The following is a 15513-nucleotide window of genomic DNA, read 5'->3' as shown; positions in this document are numbered from 1 at the left end:
CAGGTCTTTGCCCGGAACTATGTGGGGGACATTCCTTGGGTGCCAGCCAAAGTAGTGGGAGTCACTGGACCTCGCTCGTACCAGGAGGCACTCGAAGACGGACGCTTGTGGCGCCAGCACATAGACCAGCTTAGGTGCAGGGTTGGGGACTTGGACACTACCGTGGTGCCCCCAACTGCGCTCGTGGCTCCGGAACAGACACTTACAGATGGTGAGGCTCCACCTACACCTCTCTCGCAAACTGCCGGCGTGGAGCTGAACCAAGCCACTTCAGAGGGTCTGCCAGACTTACCACAGACTCAGACCACTGCCGTGCCTGACATTCCACCAACTCCACTTGCGGAGGTTCCACCCACAGCAGCGGATCCAGGGGACTTGGTTTCAACGCCACCTAGGGTCGCACCACAGCCTCAGCAAGAATTGGGTGCCCCCCCCGGACTTGGCTACCAGTCCCCGGCGGTCTGGCAGAGTTTCCAAGCGCCCAACTTATTTAAAGGACTATGTTGTTGGACATGTATCACTGTTGGTCTAAGTATGTGAAATGTAACCAATGCTTTTGTGCCTAATTGAACCATTACGTGTAGTGCTGTATATAAAGAAACCATTACGATTGCAACTAACGCCTTATCTCGGTGGGGAGGGGTGTCATGTACTGAAGTTCTCACCCTGGGCCAGCAGGGGGATACTGTAGATAGTTATGCAAATGAAGGATCGAAAGTGACGTTCAGTGATTGGATAGTTTTAGAAAGTTGCTACAGTTACGTTGTTCTGGAGCTCTATATAAGCAGGCTGACTGAGCTCCTCAGTTCAGTTCTGATCTGGCCTCTGAATAAAGAAGAGCTGTTTGAAGAATCGCTGTGTCGTCAGATATGTTCACTCACAACTTAACAGTTTTGCTTCTCTCGGTTTTATATAAGCATGGCCATATAGTTTTCTGTCCCTGTACCCCACTTTCCACGTTGCTGTAAACACACACTTTAGAAATTATTTGCCCATTTCAGGGCATAAAATCACACAATCGTGATGCAATAACTGAGCGCCACAGGAGTTTCAGCAACTTTCTCAAGGTCCATTCCTTCCCTAGGATGAATAGAAAACAAGCCTAAATATAAGGTTGTTGTTTAAAATGTATTTTAAGATGGAAGAAAAAAAGATTTTAGAAGACTCCATATGTTTGGCACCAAATTAAGAGAAAGTTAATCATACAACAGTTCCCGTGAAATCAATCAGGCAATTTAGTGATTTTAACTTAAATTAGAATGGATCGGGCCCTGCGTGCAAAGATAAGAGGCAGAAATTCTGCTATTTTTGTTTATCTTGCAACCTCTGCAAAATATATCTGTGTAGTGAACTGAAGAAGTGTGCATGCACACGAAAGCTCATACCAAGAACAAACTTAGTTACACACACACACATCTTCTGGCAGCACATAATGTTGAAAAAAATCACATGAAATTCAACTCTATGGGTTTTGCTATCAGTTTTCTGTCAATAGGACTATAACGGTGAGTTTACCTTAAGGCAGTATGGAGCCAGAGTCTTGCTCTTGACAAATGAGTATTAAGAGCTCAGAATGTCAGGTGATGTGCCCAAATCGGAGCCTATTGTTAATATAAGAAAACCAGATCAGAGAACAGGGTAGATAAGATACTCGCCAGATAAGGATGATGCAATCCAGATCACTATGTGAAAAGAAACAATAAAAACCTGCAGTTTGGGGTCTAGGGCTGAGAGAAGGAAAAGCATTTGGTTTCCTAGAAGGAAAGCATTTGGTTTCTTGGGACTAGACTTTTTAAACTTTTTTTTAACTCATTATGAATCATTTCCCATTTTTCCTTGCTATTCTACAGATCCACCACATGACAGAAAGTTCCTTGCATAATTACCTGACTCTGACTTGTATATTTTTGCTAATTTACTTGGTGTCATATAAGTTTCCTTCAAAGCATAGCAAGCTGTAAATTTCAACCCTGTTTTCCACAGCTTTTCCCACAGGTCCATTTCTATATTGTGACCCACATCTCTTGCCTAACAAATTATTGCTGATTGCACCATTTCATCCTTTGTTTCCTATTCCAACAATAGTTTATACATCTTAGATATTAAATTATCATTATTTTTTAACAATTCCTTCGTGAAATGTGAATTTTGATCAACAAAACCGTATTTTTATCAGCTTAAATGTTTCAAACACATATGGGGTGCTCCAAAATGCGGGGTTTTCGCTACAAAACGGTTACAAAACTTTGGCAGCAGTTTCAACCAGACTGGATAACATTGGGTTTAGGGGAACCCCGTCGCCCCTGGGTTTGAGTGTGTATTGCTCCCTTTGTGGAGTGCTACAAAACATGGGGGGGGGGCACCCTACAAAATGATTACAAAACTTTGGCACCTGTTTCAAGGGGATCCCTGATTTTGGGGTTTGCAGGTAATAAACGCTCACTTCCTAGGTGAAACTTGCTTAAGGGGAGGGGGAAAGGCTTGGGGAAAATAGGTTATTATTCCCTTCGTGGTCTAATGTCCTATGAAAAAGCAAAAGGCTTGGGAGGAGGCAGAGTAATCCCATTCATGGGTGTAGGTAGGCAAAAGTGGGGTGGGTCATTACTTTAGGGCAGCCCTCTATTTAAAGGCTTCTTCTTTCTGAGGAGCTGCCAAGCTTCGTTTAAAGATAAAGGTGGACTTCGGGTCCCCACCAAGCATTGTTTGGACAGATTGAGAAGGAAGCACAAGGTGCTGCCTTCCGTACTAAGGTGAAATATATTTCTATTTAAATGATAGCGATTTCTCTCTCTAAATTTGTGTCTGAAACTGAAAACTAACAGAAAAATTATAACGGTGTCCTTTTCGGGTGTGATGTATATAAGGCCACTATAAATTAGACAACTTTATGTTTTGCAGCTAGCTGGGGGAATATCTCATCCCTCACAAAGCAAATGGTTATTGGATTGTATACCAACTTTTACTCACGAGTGGACCCATTGGAATTAATGGACTAGGTTAGCCATGGCCATTAATTTCAACGCATCTACTCTGTATCCCAGCTAACAGGTTGGCCGGCCATCATCTGTGTCATGTAGGCACGAGCTAGTTGAGATTCCTGCCTTTCAGGGGGTTGGGCTAGATGACCCTGGGGGGTCACTTTCAACTCTTATGATTCTGTGGACTTTTGGATCAAGCCACCGGACGAACGCTACGGCCGCCGGTTTGAATTTGGGCGGGAAAAGCCGTTGTCGCGGGGAAGGGGGGGCGGTGTTTCCACCTTCAGAACGTCGGGATTGGGCCGAAGCACGAGCGGCGCGCGCACTCCCTGCCCAGTAACTGTGCAGCGCGAGACAAGTGATAGAAGAATGGGCGGGGGGGGGGGGAGGAGGAAGGGCGCAGGCCTACAAAGCGAAGCGGCGGCAACAACACGCGTGCGCACTGCCTGCCGCATTACGTCAGCGTCAGCTGTCAGCCGCCGCCGCCGCCTCAGCGGATGGGGCAGGAGGCCGGCTGCGAGTTCCGGGGCGTGTGCATGAAGGGAGGCGGGTTCCTCGGAGGACGCTGGCCGGCTGCGAGCGAGCGAGTGAGGGAGAGAGAGAGAGAGCGACCGAGGCTGCGACCGCTAATCCCCCTCTCCCAACACTGCCGGTACGCTGAGGGACGCCGGGAGAGGCCCACCCGTCACCTGCAAGGCGCTGCTCCTCCCTCCCCGCCTCGCCCTTGGGTGAGTGTCAGCCGCGGGTGTGTTGAGATGGAGAGTAAGGAGCCGGCTGAAAGGACGGGGGGGGGGGAATGAGAAGGAAGGGGCCGGGTCTCTGGTTGTTGCCCCCCTCCCCATGCCCTTTCCAACATCTTCTCCCGCATTGTAAGGTTGGCGGGGCAGGGGGGGCAGCGAGGGGCCTCTCTGCTCGTGGGCTGAGTCAGCGGACAGCTGGTACCTTCGCCCCATCTCTCTCTCTCCCTCTTCCCCCGGGGGCGGGGGCTTCTGACCTCTCTTCTCTCTCGTCCACCCCCCCCCCCATCTGCGAATCTCGTGGTTCTTCGGTGGGCGCGATTGGCTGCACGGCCGTGTGACTGACTGTGCTGGAGACGAAGATGCTGCATCACCGTCGTGACCACTAGCCTGCTCTCTCTCTCTCCCTCTCCGCCCCCCCCTTAAAGAAAAACCAGGCTTAGGAGATGCTCGTGTCGTGTCTTGGAGAGAGAGCGGGGAGGGCGGACTTAACTGCTGCGTCGGGGAGCAGATTTGCTAACCCTCCGGTTGATGGAGGGAGGGAGGGAGATGCCTGGGCTCAAATCTGCTGGGAGAAACGCCCTAGCTCTGCCAGGGAAGCCTTGTCCCTGAGCTTTCTGGGGGCCCCCTAGTTTATGCGGGGTGAGGGGAATTCAGTTTGTGCTTGCTCATGGTTGCCTACAGCATGTATTTCTGGATTCAGCCCAGGCCTTGAAAAGAGATGCTGGGGAGACCTGACAGGAGTCGAGCACTGGTTCTAACTGCAGGCCTTTCTCAATCCACCTTTGCTGGTGTGAGCCAGGAGGTGGCCTTGCGACAGTGTTTCCTGCCTACTAGTGTTCCTGTAGGGGTGTCCTTTTTATGCTAGGGTGGGGGCATGTATATGTGCGTGTGGCCAGGTAACACTTCTTCCGGCTTTAAAGGCCGGATGACATCTCCATATTGCTTAAAAACAGACAAAGGCTGCTGCTTCTGTACCTGGGCTGGTGACTGAAGGAGTGCTACTGTGTTTATCCTTATTTCAAACATACAATGACTCATTATAAGCTTGTCCCGTCAGCGAAGGTAATATTGAGTGTCTTTCTTTGTTTTCTTATGTTTCAGACTTTGAAGCTCTCTGACCTTGGGCAAGTCATCACTTCTCAGCCCATTCTCTCCTACTGCTATTGTGAGGATAAAAGGCAGAATGTTTGTAAAGCACTTTGCAAATGGAAAATGATGTTGAACTAATAATTAACAGTATTTAATTTTTTTCCAAATAGTTCACCATTCAGTCCATTTGAGAGAATTTCTGAAACTTGAGGATAACAACATTCGTGGTTACTTTTTCACACACTCAAATTCTTGCCACAGTCTTCAATGGTTTTGTATGACTAGCTCCTTTTCCCTTGTCCTTCTCTGCTGTCTTGTCCCTTCTGCTTCCTGACAGCTGGTATAAGGAGAGGGGTCAGGCAGGCATCAAACAATTCAATCTGTTTGGGAGAGACTGAGGCTGAATTCAGCTGACATGGCAATTCATGGGTTGTTTTTACATCTGAACCCATGTTTGCTCACTGACTTTGTGTTTTGGGATATAGGAACATTGTTTTAAACTGGTTTGCACTGACAAGCTTGCCCCAGCTGTGGTTGCCATTAAGTATGAGTTCATAGTGCAACAGCCTCTTGAGACTGAGCAGCAGCCATAAATGTAGTTTGTTGATGATTTGTGGAGCTGGAAGTGAATTTATGAAGATAAGTGCTAAACAGTAAATGAAAACAAATAAGCAATTCTAAACCATGGTTTGCCAGTTTTACATTTGGAAGCACAAACTGTGGTGTGGGTTATTAATTATAAGGAAAAATGTTATGCTTGGATGTATGATAGGGTTGTAGAAGGCAGTATGATTTTATCTCTATTGCCGGTCTTAAAAGGGGGAAACCTCTCTGGTAATCTGGTGAGCAATCTCTCAGGTTTCTCACAGTGGATTGACATTCAGCTGTAACCTCTAAGGGCTCATCCATACAAAAGCTTCCTGCACTCCCATTTGGCACTAGTACACAGTTGGGAGTTGATTTCAACTTACTGAAACTAGAGAGGGCAGATTTTGTCCATATATAGAGAGTGTCTCTGTGTGTGTAATTGGATCTCTCTGTGTGTAATTGGATCTCCTCGTTTGTCTGATGTATGTATTTTAAAAATTGTTGGATAAGTAAATGATTAGAAATTATACAGGACTAACAGCCTGGTCCTCTGCAAAGAACACCAAAGTCTATTGAAATTGGTTGGATGGGTTGCTGACTCAGCATAGATTGGGTTATGGTTCTTTAAAGGGGTTCTGGTTCCTGAGATGAGAGTCTCCCTGGGTGTGGTCTGTGCAGCCAGGTTGGTAGTTGAGCACTGTGTCAGAAAGCAGTAATGATAATCATTGCACAACTGTTAAAAGCAATTAAAAATACTAAATTTAATTTATTTAATATCCGAGGATGTGGACAGGCTGCTTGGACGAGTGAAACCAACCACCTGTCTCCTGGATCCTTGCCCATCCTGGCTTATAAAAGCTAGCCGGGAAGGACTGGGCGATGGGCTTCGTGGGGTGGTGAATGCTTCCCTCCGTGAGGGAGCCTTCCCAGATCCGCTGAAAGAGGCGGTTATTAAGCCGCTTCTTAAAAAACCATCTTTAGATGCGGCCACGATGGCCAACTATCGCCCAGTCTCAAATCTTCCATTCTTGGGAAGGTGATTGAGCGAGCGGTTGCCAAACAACTTCAGGCACGCCTGGAAGAAGCGGACCATTTGGATCCCTTCCAGTCGGGATTCAGGCCTCATCATGGGACTGAAACTGCCTTGGTCGCACTGGTTGATGATCTCCGGCGGGCTAGGGACAAAGGTGAGAGCTGTTTCCTAGTTCTGCTGGATCTCTCAGCGGCGTTTGATACCATCGACCATAACATCCTTCTGGACCGTCTTGAGGGGCTGGGAGCTGGGGGCACTGTCATACAGTGGTTCCGCTCCTTCCTCCTGGGCCGTGTTCAGAAAGTGGTGGTGGGGGATGAGTGTTCAGACCCCTGGGCTCTCACTTGTGGGGTGCCTCAGGGTTCTGTCCTCTCCCCCATGCTTTTCAACATTTACATGCAGCCGCTGGGAGAGATCATCAGGAGGTTTGGGCTGGGTGTTCATCAGTATGCGGATGATACCCAGCTCTACCTCTCTTTTAAATCAGAACCAGTGAGGGCGGTGAAGGTCCTGTGTGAGTGTCTGGAGGCGGTTGGAGGATGGATGGCAGCTAACAGATTGAGGTTGAATCCTGACAAGGCAGAAGTACTGTTTTTGGGGGACAGGAGGCGGGCAGGTGTGGAGGATTCCCTGGTCCTGAATGGGGTAACTGTGCCCCTGAAGGACCAGGTGCGCAGCCTGGGAGTCATTTTGGACTCACAGCTGTCCATGGAGGCACAGGTCAAATCTGTGTCCAGGGCAGCTGTTTACCAGCTCCATCTGGTACGTAGGCTGAGACCCTATCTGCCTGCGGACTGTCTCGCCAGAGTGGTGCATGCTCTGGTTATCTCCCGCTTGGACTACTGCAATGCACTCTACGTGGGGCTACCTTTGAAGGTGACTCGGAAACTACAACTAATCCAGAATGCGGCAGCTAGACTGGTGACTGGGGGCGGCCGCCGAGACCATATAACACCGGTCTTGAAAGACCTACATTGGCTCCCAGTACGTTTCCGAGCACAATTCAAAGTGTTGGTGCTGACCTTTAAAGCCCTAAACGGCCTCGGTCCAGTATACCTGAAGGAGCATCTCCACCCCCATTATTCTGCCCGGACGCTGAGGTCCAGTGCCGAGGGCCTTCTGGCGGTTCCCTCATTGCGAGAAGCAAAGCTACAGGGAACCAGGCAGAGGGCCTTCTCGGTAGTGGCGCCCGCCCTGTGGAACGCCCTTCCAGCAGATGTCAAAGCGATAACTACCTGACATTCAGAAGACATCTTAAGGCAGCCCTGTTCAGGGAAGTTTTTAACGTGTGATATTTTACTGTATTTTTGGTTTCTATGGAAGCCGCCCAGAGTGGCTGGGGAGGCCCAGCCAGATGGGCAGGGTATAAATAATAAATTATTATTATTATTATTATTATTATTATTATTATTATTTATTATTATTATTTATTATTATTTATTATTATGTTCAGAAGGTAACAGCATGGATAGATTTCTACTACTCACAAACAGTAGTTTCCTTAAGTTACATTATTAATAATACTGAGCTGGATTCAGCTAACCCCTGATCTGTTAGGAGGTCAGTGCAATGACTCCCACTAACATAGCAGGACTCCCCCTCTGCTCCCCCAATTTACACTGGAGGTCTGGGAAAGCCCCCAAAATAGCATGCAGTGGGAGGAGAGCGGAAGTTGTTCAGTTGGGGAAATAGAAATACTTGTGCTGACAGAACAATCTCCTTAACATTGTGTTGAATTCCATCCACTTTGTCTTAGTGGCAGGAAGGGTAGTTTCTTCATTGTTGCCTATAAGAAATGCTGTTAATGTTGCTGAGTATAGGTTTTGAAGTAGTAGTCTTCAAAACAATGTTAATCTTTAATATTTCTAGGAAAGTTAAGAATTATTTTAGAAGTGTTCTGATCCCTGCAGAAATCATTATGTCTCTTAGCATAAGAAGGCATACCTCTTGTATTAGGGATATGGAAGTCTTTATTTGGTCCCTAGAAGTAAATGTTGTAGTTCAGATTGTTGTGTCTTTTCTTTAGAGGATCAAACAGAAGAAGTTACAGATGGAATCTGGGCTGTCCATTAGCCTCTTTGAAGGCTAGCATCATTACTATCTTTCTAATGATTTGCAGTGTCATCTGGTGCCTAGCAGTTCTTGGCAAGTTCCATAATGAGATGAGCATTCACATTTTTCAGGATGTAGTACGTTAATAACATTTGTAATTCTAGGCTGTAAAATTGTAATAGCAATAGTAACCAAAAAATGAACGAAAGAAATGAAATTTAAAAAGAAAAAAGGGTTGTGTCACAAAGCAGCCTTTCTCAGCCTTGGCTCCCCAGATGTTGTTGGACCACTGGTCTTGCTAGCTATGGATGATGGGAATTGTAGTCCAACAACATCTGGAGACACAAGGTTGAGAAAGGTTGCCTTAAAGGCTAGTGCTAGGACTTCAGTCTAGCACTTGGAATCTAGTAAAAGAGAACATAATATGCAACCCAAACATTCATGAGGAACGCCATTCCCTTTCTCTCATCACCTTTTTCAGGACAAGACAGCAACTGTTTGTTGTCTTTGAGCATTCCTTATGGTGTGGATGTTAGCTGTGCCAATGCAATATGTTCCCTATTGACCACAATCCAGGTTTAGTTTCTTTGTGCTCAGTTCTGCTTCTGTGAATATGTTCAGGCAGCATGAGGAAAGCCATGTGTGTACAACTCTTGACAGGGTATGTTTGGGAGATGGGCAAAAGGTTCCTCACTATAAGTGTAAGGAATCACTACAGATGGTGAGATCCTACTCTCCTTTGCTAGCTGGCCACAATAGATATCCATGTGGTTGATATCTACTTAAGAAATGTATCAGTATATATTTTATCTGAGTACCATTAGCAAAGGGTGCTATTGATCTGATATTGAAGAGAAAATGGAATGCAAATCAAGAAATACCAGGTGCTATAAGAAATAATTTTGTCAATGGTAATGAGTTCTGCATTGCTTTAAATGATTCCTAATCGGGCAGGAATTAAGGCCCATTTGGTCCAAAGCAGTGTCAAATGTAGCACAAGACAGTCCTTGCAACCAGATCTTACAATATTGCCCAGGTGTGTCAATGAGCAACATAAATGAGAAGATGGAGACAACGTGTGATGATTTTAAAAGATGTCCTATAACACCTTAAAAGCTTTTTTAAAAAATCCTGTTGACATAATACATTTGTAACAGAAGTGAATGAGAAGTAACTGATTCTGTCTGGAAGCTTACTTGCTTGATGGTTAGTGACTGAGTGTCTCAATTTTCTGAACATAATATGATAAGCCTGTTCAGTTCAGGGTTACATTTGGAAAAATGCTAATATAAAACATTACAAACCATTGGGTTCTTGGCTGTTGTTCTGATGAACCCTTCATATATATTTAAGTGCTTATGTATCTCCCACATTTGAAATATTAAAATACAAGACTGTCTTCAAAGGACATAGGAGAAACAATTCTGGGAAGAGGGTGTTTCAAGTCAGGGTGCTGTCGTGAAAAATACCCTGTTGTATGTCCTGAGCTATGATTTTTAGTGGGGGCCACAAGCAGAACCCCCTGCTTTTTGTTGATTGAGTTGTCTTGTATCAAGGAGGTGCTCCAGCAGATATTTAGACTCCAAGTCGTTAAGGCCTAGCAGCCCACAGGCAGCTATTACAATGGTTTTAAGAGCATTGTTCTATGCTCCCATCTTACTTTCCCAGTTAATAACCAAGCAGCAGCAATCTACACTTGCTACAGTTTCTGGACCATTTTCATGGTCAACCCCACTTAGAGTTGCAGTAATCCAAATATGAGGTCACCAGAGTATATGGCACTCATGCCAAACCATCCGTTCAGGAACAGCTTTAGCTGGTGAGTGAGCCACATCTGGAAATAGGTACTCCAAGGCCCCCTAAGCCTCCATTGACAACATGGGGTTAAGGTGTGCCCCAAAGCTACATACATGCCACTGCAGGAGGAGTACTACCTCATCTAGAACAAGCTGTTTCACCAATTCCTGGAATTGAGCTGCCTGGCCACACTACCACCATCTTATCAGCATTCAGTCTATAAACTTAGGCAAACAAACAATGTACAAAAGTTAAGGGCTACTCTGCTCTTGTGAATGCCAGTGAAAGTTGTAAAATCACTTTCTCACAGGCTTATTGGTAGTTCCTGTATAATGGTGGGGGACAACTCCCAACGTCTATAAACATAGAGCATGATCCAACTAAAGTTAAATGGATTTATGCCTGCTGCTGGAGGATTTCAGCAGTTGCCAGACTCTTCCATTTAAATTAATAGTATCTAAAGATATTGGCCAGATTGTTTTATCCAAAATGTTTAGTAGACATAGTTGGTTCAGTTGTATTTAATAAACCTAACCTATTGAATTTGGTCAGTGAAGGTGCTGGTTAATTCATATTTTTTAATAATTCCAATCTTACACTGCTAGATTCAGTATAAATTTATAAAGATTCCCTGCCTGGTCAACTGTTGTTCTTCATCACAGATGTTGACTGTTTTTGTTGATGATCATCGGAGATCACCAGGCAAGTGGATGTTTACATGTGTCAGATTATAAGTGCTAGGATTCAGTAGTCCATTAAAAAAAAGGAAGTGTTCTGTCTCTGGGTAGCATTCTATCAAAGACTAATTGGGTTTAGCTAATGCTGGAACACTTTTCCCCATCTCATAATTAAACTTACCGTGCAGGCGTCAGCAGCAAACAATATTGTAGTTATTGTACCCGACTTGATTACAGAATGCTGCAAACATTCTTTAGTTTTTCTTTGTGTTTCTCCATAGCAAAGGATTGTGGAATAGCCAGTAGACTTGTTTCCTATGTTCCATTGTAAAATATGTATCAGTAACACATTACACACTGTAATATATTGATCTCAGAACTACATATGCCTCATAGCACAAAAATAATGATTCACTTTTTAAAAACAATCTATTCCCCCTCTATGTTCAAGTATGTTATCAGAGTGCTTTAACAATGGAAACACTACTACTCGAATAAGCACAAGAGAGAGTACATTAGTGAAGGATAGGGGTGTTAAAGCTTCACTTAATTATTGTTTGCTTCTTTGTATCAATCAAAATAAAAACAAACAGACATAAAACTTAGCCAGATTATATTTGTATGGGACCAACTTCCCAGGCAATCATCATAGTGATTTTTAATTTAGATGGTTAATTTTGGTCAACAGCGTATTTGGAATTACCGTATTTTTTGCACCATAACACTCACTTTTTTCCTCCTAAAAAGTAAGGGGAAATGTCTGTGCGTGCCTACGGGTGGTATGCCTACAGATTTTCCTCCTCTAAAAACTACGTGTGTGTTATGGTCGGGTGCGTGTTATAGAGCGAAAAATGCGGTATTTACACACCTGGTGGCTAAGGGTGAGTAAACATTCCATTCTGATAAGTTTGAAAGATCTCCAAGTGCTGGCTCTGGTATGGTGACTGCATCTTTCCTTCCCAAACTACATTTGAGGTGCACCCAGCATAGGTAACTGACTGTGGCAGGATGGAGAAAGACTTACTGTCTTTCTGATTGGAAGAGGAGATGAGTGAACCTTGCCTATATCAGTTTTTACAGTGCTACATTGAAAATATGGCTTTTTCATGTGACCTACATTTCTCATGAAGGAATGTAGGTCATAACTAGCTGGAAACTAGAGTACATACATTGGATGGCGATTGATTTGACTGTTCAGTTGTTACTGTAAGCTATTTGTAAACCATAGCCTTCTTTAATATTTAGATTTTTAAAGTATAATGGAATGCATAAAGCAGTGCATCAAGGTTATTGGATACCTATTATCTGCTTTGGTTATAAATGTTTTCCTGTGGCAGTTGAGTTTTGTACACTTGCTATAAGAGCTTATGATCAAAGCTGATAAGGATTTATAGAGCTTTGGGTGACCCATTTCTAGTTCAAAAATTACTTACTAATCTAAGTGAAATGAAGTCAAAGGCAACAAGTTACCAGTATAAGGAGTTTCTACTTATTAGATATGAAGGATAGCATTTAGCTGTTTCAGATGCAAAAAATGCTGGCAGTGCCTCAAGCATGGAGCAGCCCAAGCTACTTGCTAGGGCAGTTTTATTTTATTATACTTGATGTATGTGTAGTTTTGGTATACACAGCAGTAATTATGTTACCATTCATCGTAAGCCCTGAGCTCTTGTGTACACAAATAAAAAAGTGTAGAATTCAAGGTCCAAAAATGAAATTTTCTGCATGCATGTTAACATGATTGGAATGCTTAAGAGTAAAATGCTTCCATTTTGTTGTCTCCTTAATTTTGCAGTTACAAACAGTAGTTAAAAACTTATCAAGTATGGTACCCAAGCTTCTCATGACATGCTCACTGAAAGCCTATAGTATTTTACCCATTTGCGTACACAGTAAAAACATTAAACCTTAAAAAGATTCCTTAACCAGGGCTGCCTTCAGATATCTCCTGAAGGTTATTACCCATCTCATTGACAATTGATGGGAGGCCATTCAACAGGGTGGGTGCCACTACCGATAAGGCCCTCCACAGTTTCAAGCCATTTTCAATATATGGAATTAATACTTTACAAGAATATTGGTAGATTAGATCAGTGTTGCCACCTCATACATCATGTTCTGGGCTTGAATTCACAGGAATGCCTTTATTCTCTTTCAAATGGAACAGCTGATCCTGCGCAATGTTTGGCTTCCGTTGAATGAAAGTGTTTCTGTCTTTCCACCTGTGCTCTCAACAGCTTAGATATTGTGTGGATAAATTGTAACTGTTGCTGTGGAGTTCTTGGAAATACAAAATATAATCTTGAGCTACATGCATCAGTGTGGACTCTTGAGCAGGTAGCAGTGCTTACTTGGTGACAACACTTGATATTAAAAGTGTGTTGAGGTGACATTTGGAGTGATTCTGTGGTCAATGATTTGTATTGGCAGCAGCCCACAAGTTGGCTTCTGAAGAAGTTGGATATATGATGCATTTTGATGAAACCTCCCATGTTTACTTCAGATTTATCCCCAGATCATCACCCTTTGCCAACTTTATTATATCCATGAACCTAGTTCCTACATCTGTCTTCTCCGCTTTTCTAGCGTAACTGTGGTAAAATTGCATTTGGCAGATTTACATGGGTCTCTTTCTGAAATACTTGTTCCTGTGTAAGAAGATTCTATTCATTGTAAATGTATTTGAGTTGTTTCAGTAACAGATAGTTGCTCCTTTAAGGATGTCAGGTCAGATTTATATAATACACTGTGTATACACTCTGTAATCACGGTTGTGCAGTTAACATTTTCATCTTTTTCTCTTTCCTTCTCTTTCCAGAGTCAAGTAATGTTAAAGGACAATATCTCATGGAAGGACTATAGCTAATGGAAGAGAAAAGTCATATCAGGACATCATTGGTTTCCAGGTTACCAAAGTATGGAACAAAACCTGCTGGAAATATGCTACAGACCATCCCAAATGGGACAGCTGTTAATTTATCAGGGAATACTCGGAGCGTTGACAAAAGTTTTGGCAAGCAGAATGGCACTATTCGTATGTCTTCCTTCTCTTTTAACTGGCGAAAATCAAATAAATACCAACTGGGTGATCAGGTCAGCAGTGAATCTGACTCTAGTCATAATTCCAATGAAAGGCTGACAGATTCTGAAAAGTGCCCTCAGTCTGAAGGAGCAGTTGGTAAAGAAGTGCTCAGGGTGGGTTCAAGCAACACCTTGTCAAAACTAGCTAAGCAAAACAGCATGTTTGTGTCACCTACTGAAGAATTAAACCAAAAGGCTTTGCCTGGGCTGTCTAGTTCTGCTAAGTACAGTAAAAGTTCCTTGTTAGGCAGAACTTCATTTTCTGGACTTCATGCTCCAAAATCACACTTGAATGGAATTTGTGGGAACCGTTCAACTATAGGCTTGCAGAGGAATAGAGGTAATTCTACTGCCACCAGGAGCAGCTCAGGGGAGAGTTTGGCAAAATTGACTGACAATGATAAATCTTGTGAAAAAATGGTTAGGTCACAAAGCTTTTCACATTCCATTCAAAGCTCTATCTTGCCCCCTGCAACCCTAACTAGGTCACATTCTTTTAACAGAGCTGTGGATCTTACAAGGCCTTATCAAAACCAACACTTAACTATTAGAGCATCTCAGAGGTCAAATCTATTGTCAAGAAGTGCACGGCAGTTGGATATGCCCAATGGCAATGAACCATTAAGATACGGGTTTTCTAGATCATATGCTGCTTTAGCTCCCCAAGGTTTGAAAAAACAACCACTATCCAATGGCTCTGGGGATGCACCTTCTCTCAGATTTAGAACAGCCCGTCCATCTTTATTGAAGCCTGGCAACCAACATTTGGGGAGAAAGATCCCTGTGGATGGCAGCACAAGTAAAGATACCGAAAACTGCACAGAGGAGGACTTGATTTCAACAAATAGCAGTGGAGGAGTTGATGCAAAAGGAATGCAAAACAGTGAAAGAACTGAAGATGGAGAAACTGTACATAATAACGTAGATAAAATTATTAGCATGGATGGTGATGTTGATGAAATATCTATATCTTCCTTGTCCTCTTCTGAGAAAAATGATCTGAGCGAAGACTTTAGTGATGACTTCATAGATCTAGAAGATCCCAACCGACCAATAACAATTCAAGAAGAAGTGGTTTCTGTTCAAGAGCTGGAGCATGGCAATGGAATACCACTAGATCAGATTTTGTCTCTAAAGAAAAGTGAAAGATCCAACTGTAATTCTGATGAATGGCTGAATATACGTGTGTCTGGTAAATATATGTCATGTTTTTTCTTTGAAAATAGGAACCTAAGCTCTTACAGTATTGCCACTACTATTTTGTCACCTAATAGTGTGCATTAAATTTTTTGGTTAGATTATAAATAACAAATATGTGAAGAAGTCTACCAATAGGTTTTATTGATTGTTCAAAATTTTATTAGTTTTTCTATGTATGTTTAAAGAGTAGGATACATGCACAGCCAGTTTTAGAGGAAAAAACAAGTTATTTCTTGGACTTAGGTGCTCTGGAGGAAGTTTTCCCCAATGTGTTTTGT

At 43.4% G+C, this 15513-nt stretch overlaps 1 protein-coding gene across 8 annotated transcripts in view; it reads left to right on the top strand.

The window, feature by feature from the left end:
• Window positions 1-3413: 3413 nt before the first annotated feature.
• Window positions 3414-15513, top strand: part of CCSER2 (coiled-coil serine rich protein 2) — a 52253-nt gene continuing 40153 nt past the window's right edge. Inside the window, exons 1-3 of one of the 8 annotated variants that reach the window (XM_053388299.1) lie at window positions 3418-3706; window positions 4820-4883; window positions 13773-15227. In XM_053388299.1, the coding sequence (XP_053244274.1) occupies window positions 13820-15227 (1408 nt within the window). In that variant the 5' untranslated portion in view covers window positions 3418-3706; window positions 4820-4883; window positions 13773-13819. Of the gene's footprint in view, window positions 3707-4819; window positions 4897-13772; window positions 15228-15513 lie in introns of all 8 variants that reach the window. The other 7 variants (XM_053388298.1, XM_053388304.1, XM_053388302.1 and 4 more) reach the window with 7 other exon arrangements.

This window comes from Podarcis raffonei, chromosome 5 (genome assembly GCF_027172205.1).
Source record: "Podarcis raffonei isolate rPodRaf1 chromosome 5, rPodRaf1.pri, whole genome shotgun sequence".
Classification (NCBI taxonomy): domain Eukaryota; kingdom Metazoa; phylum Chordata; class Lepidosauria; order Squamata; family Lacertidae; genus Podarcis; species Podarcis raffonei.
The sequence above is the reverse complement of the archived record's forward strand: the minus strand, read 5'-3'. Positions and strand labels throughout refer to the sequence as shown.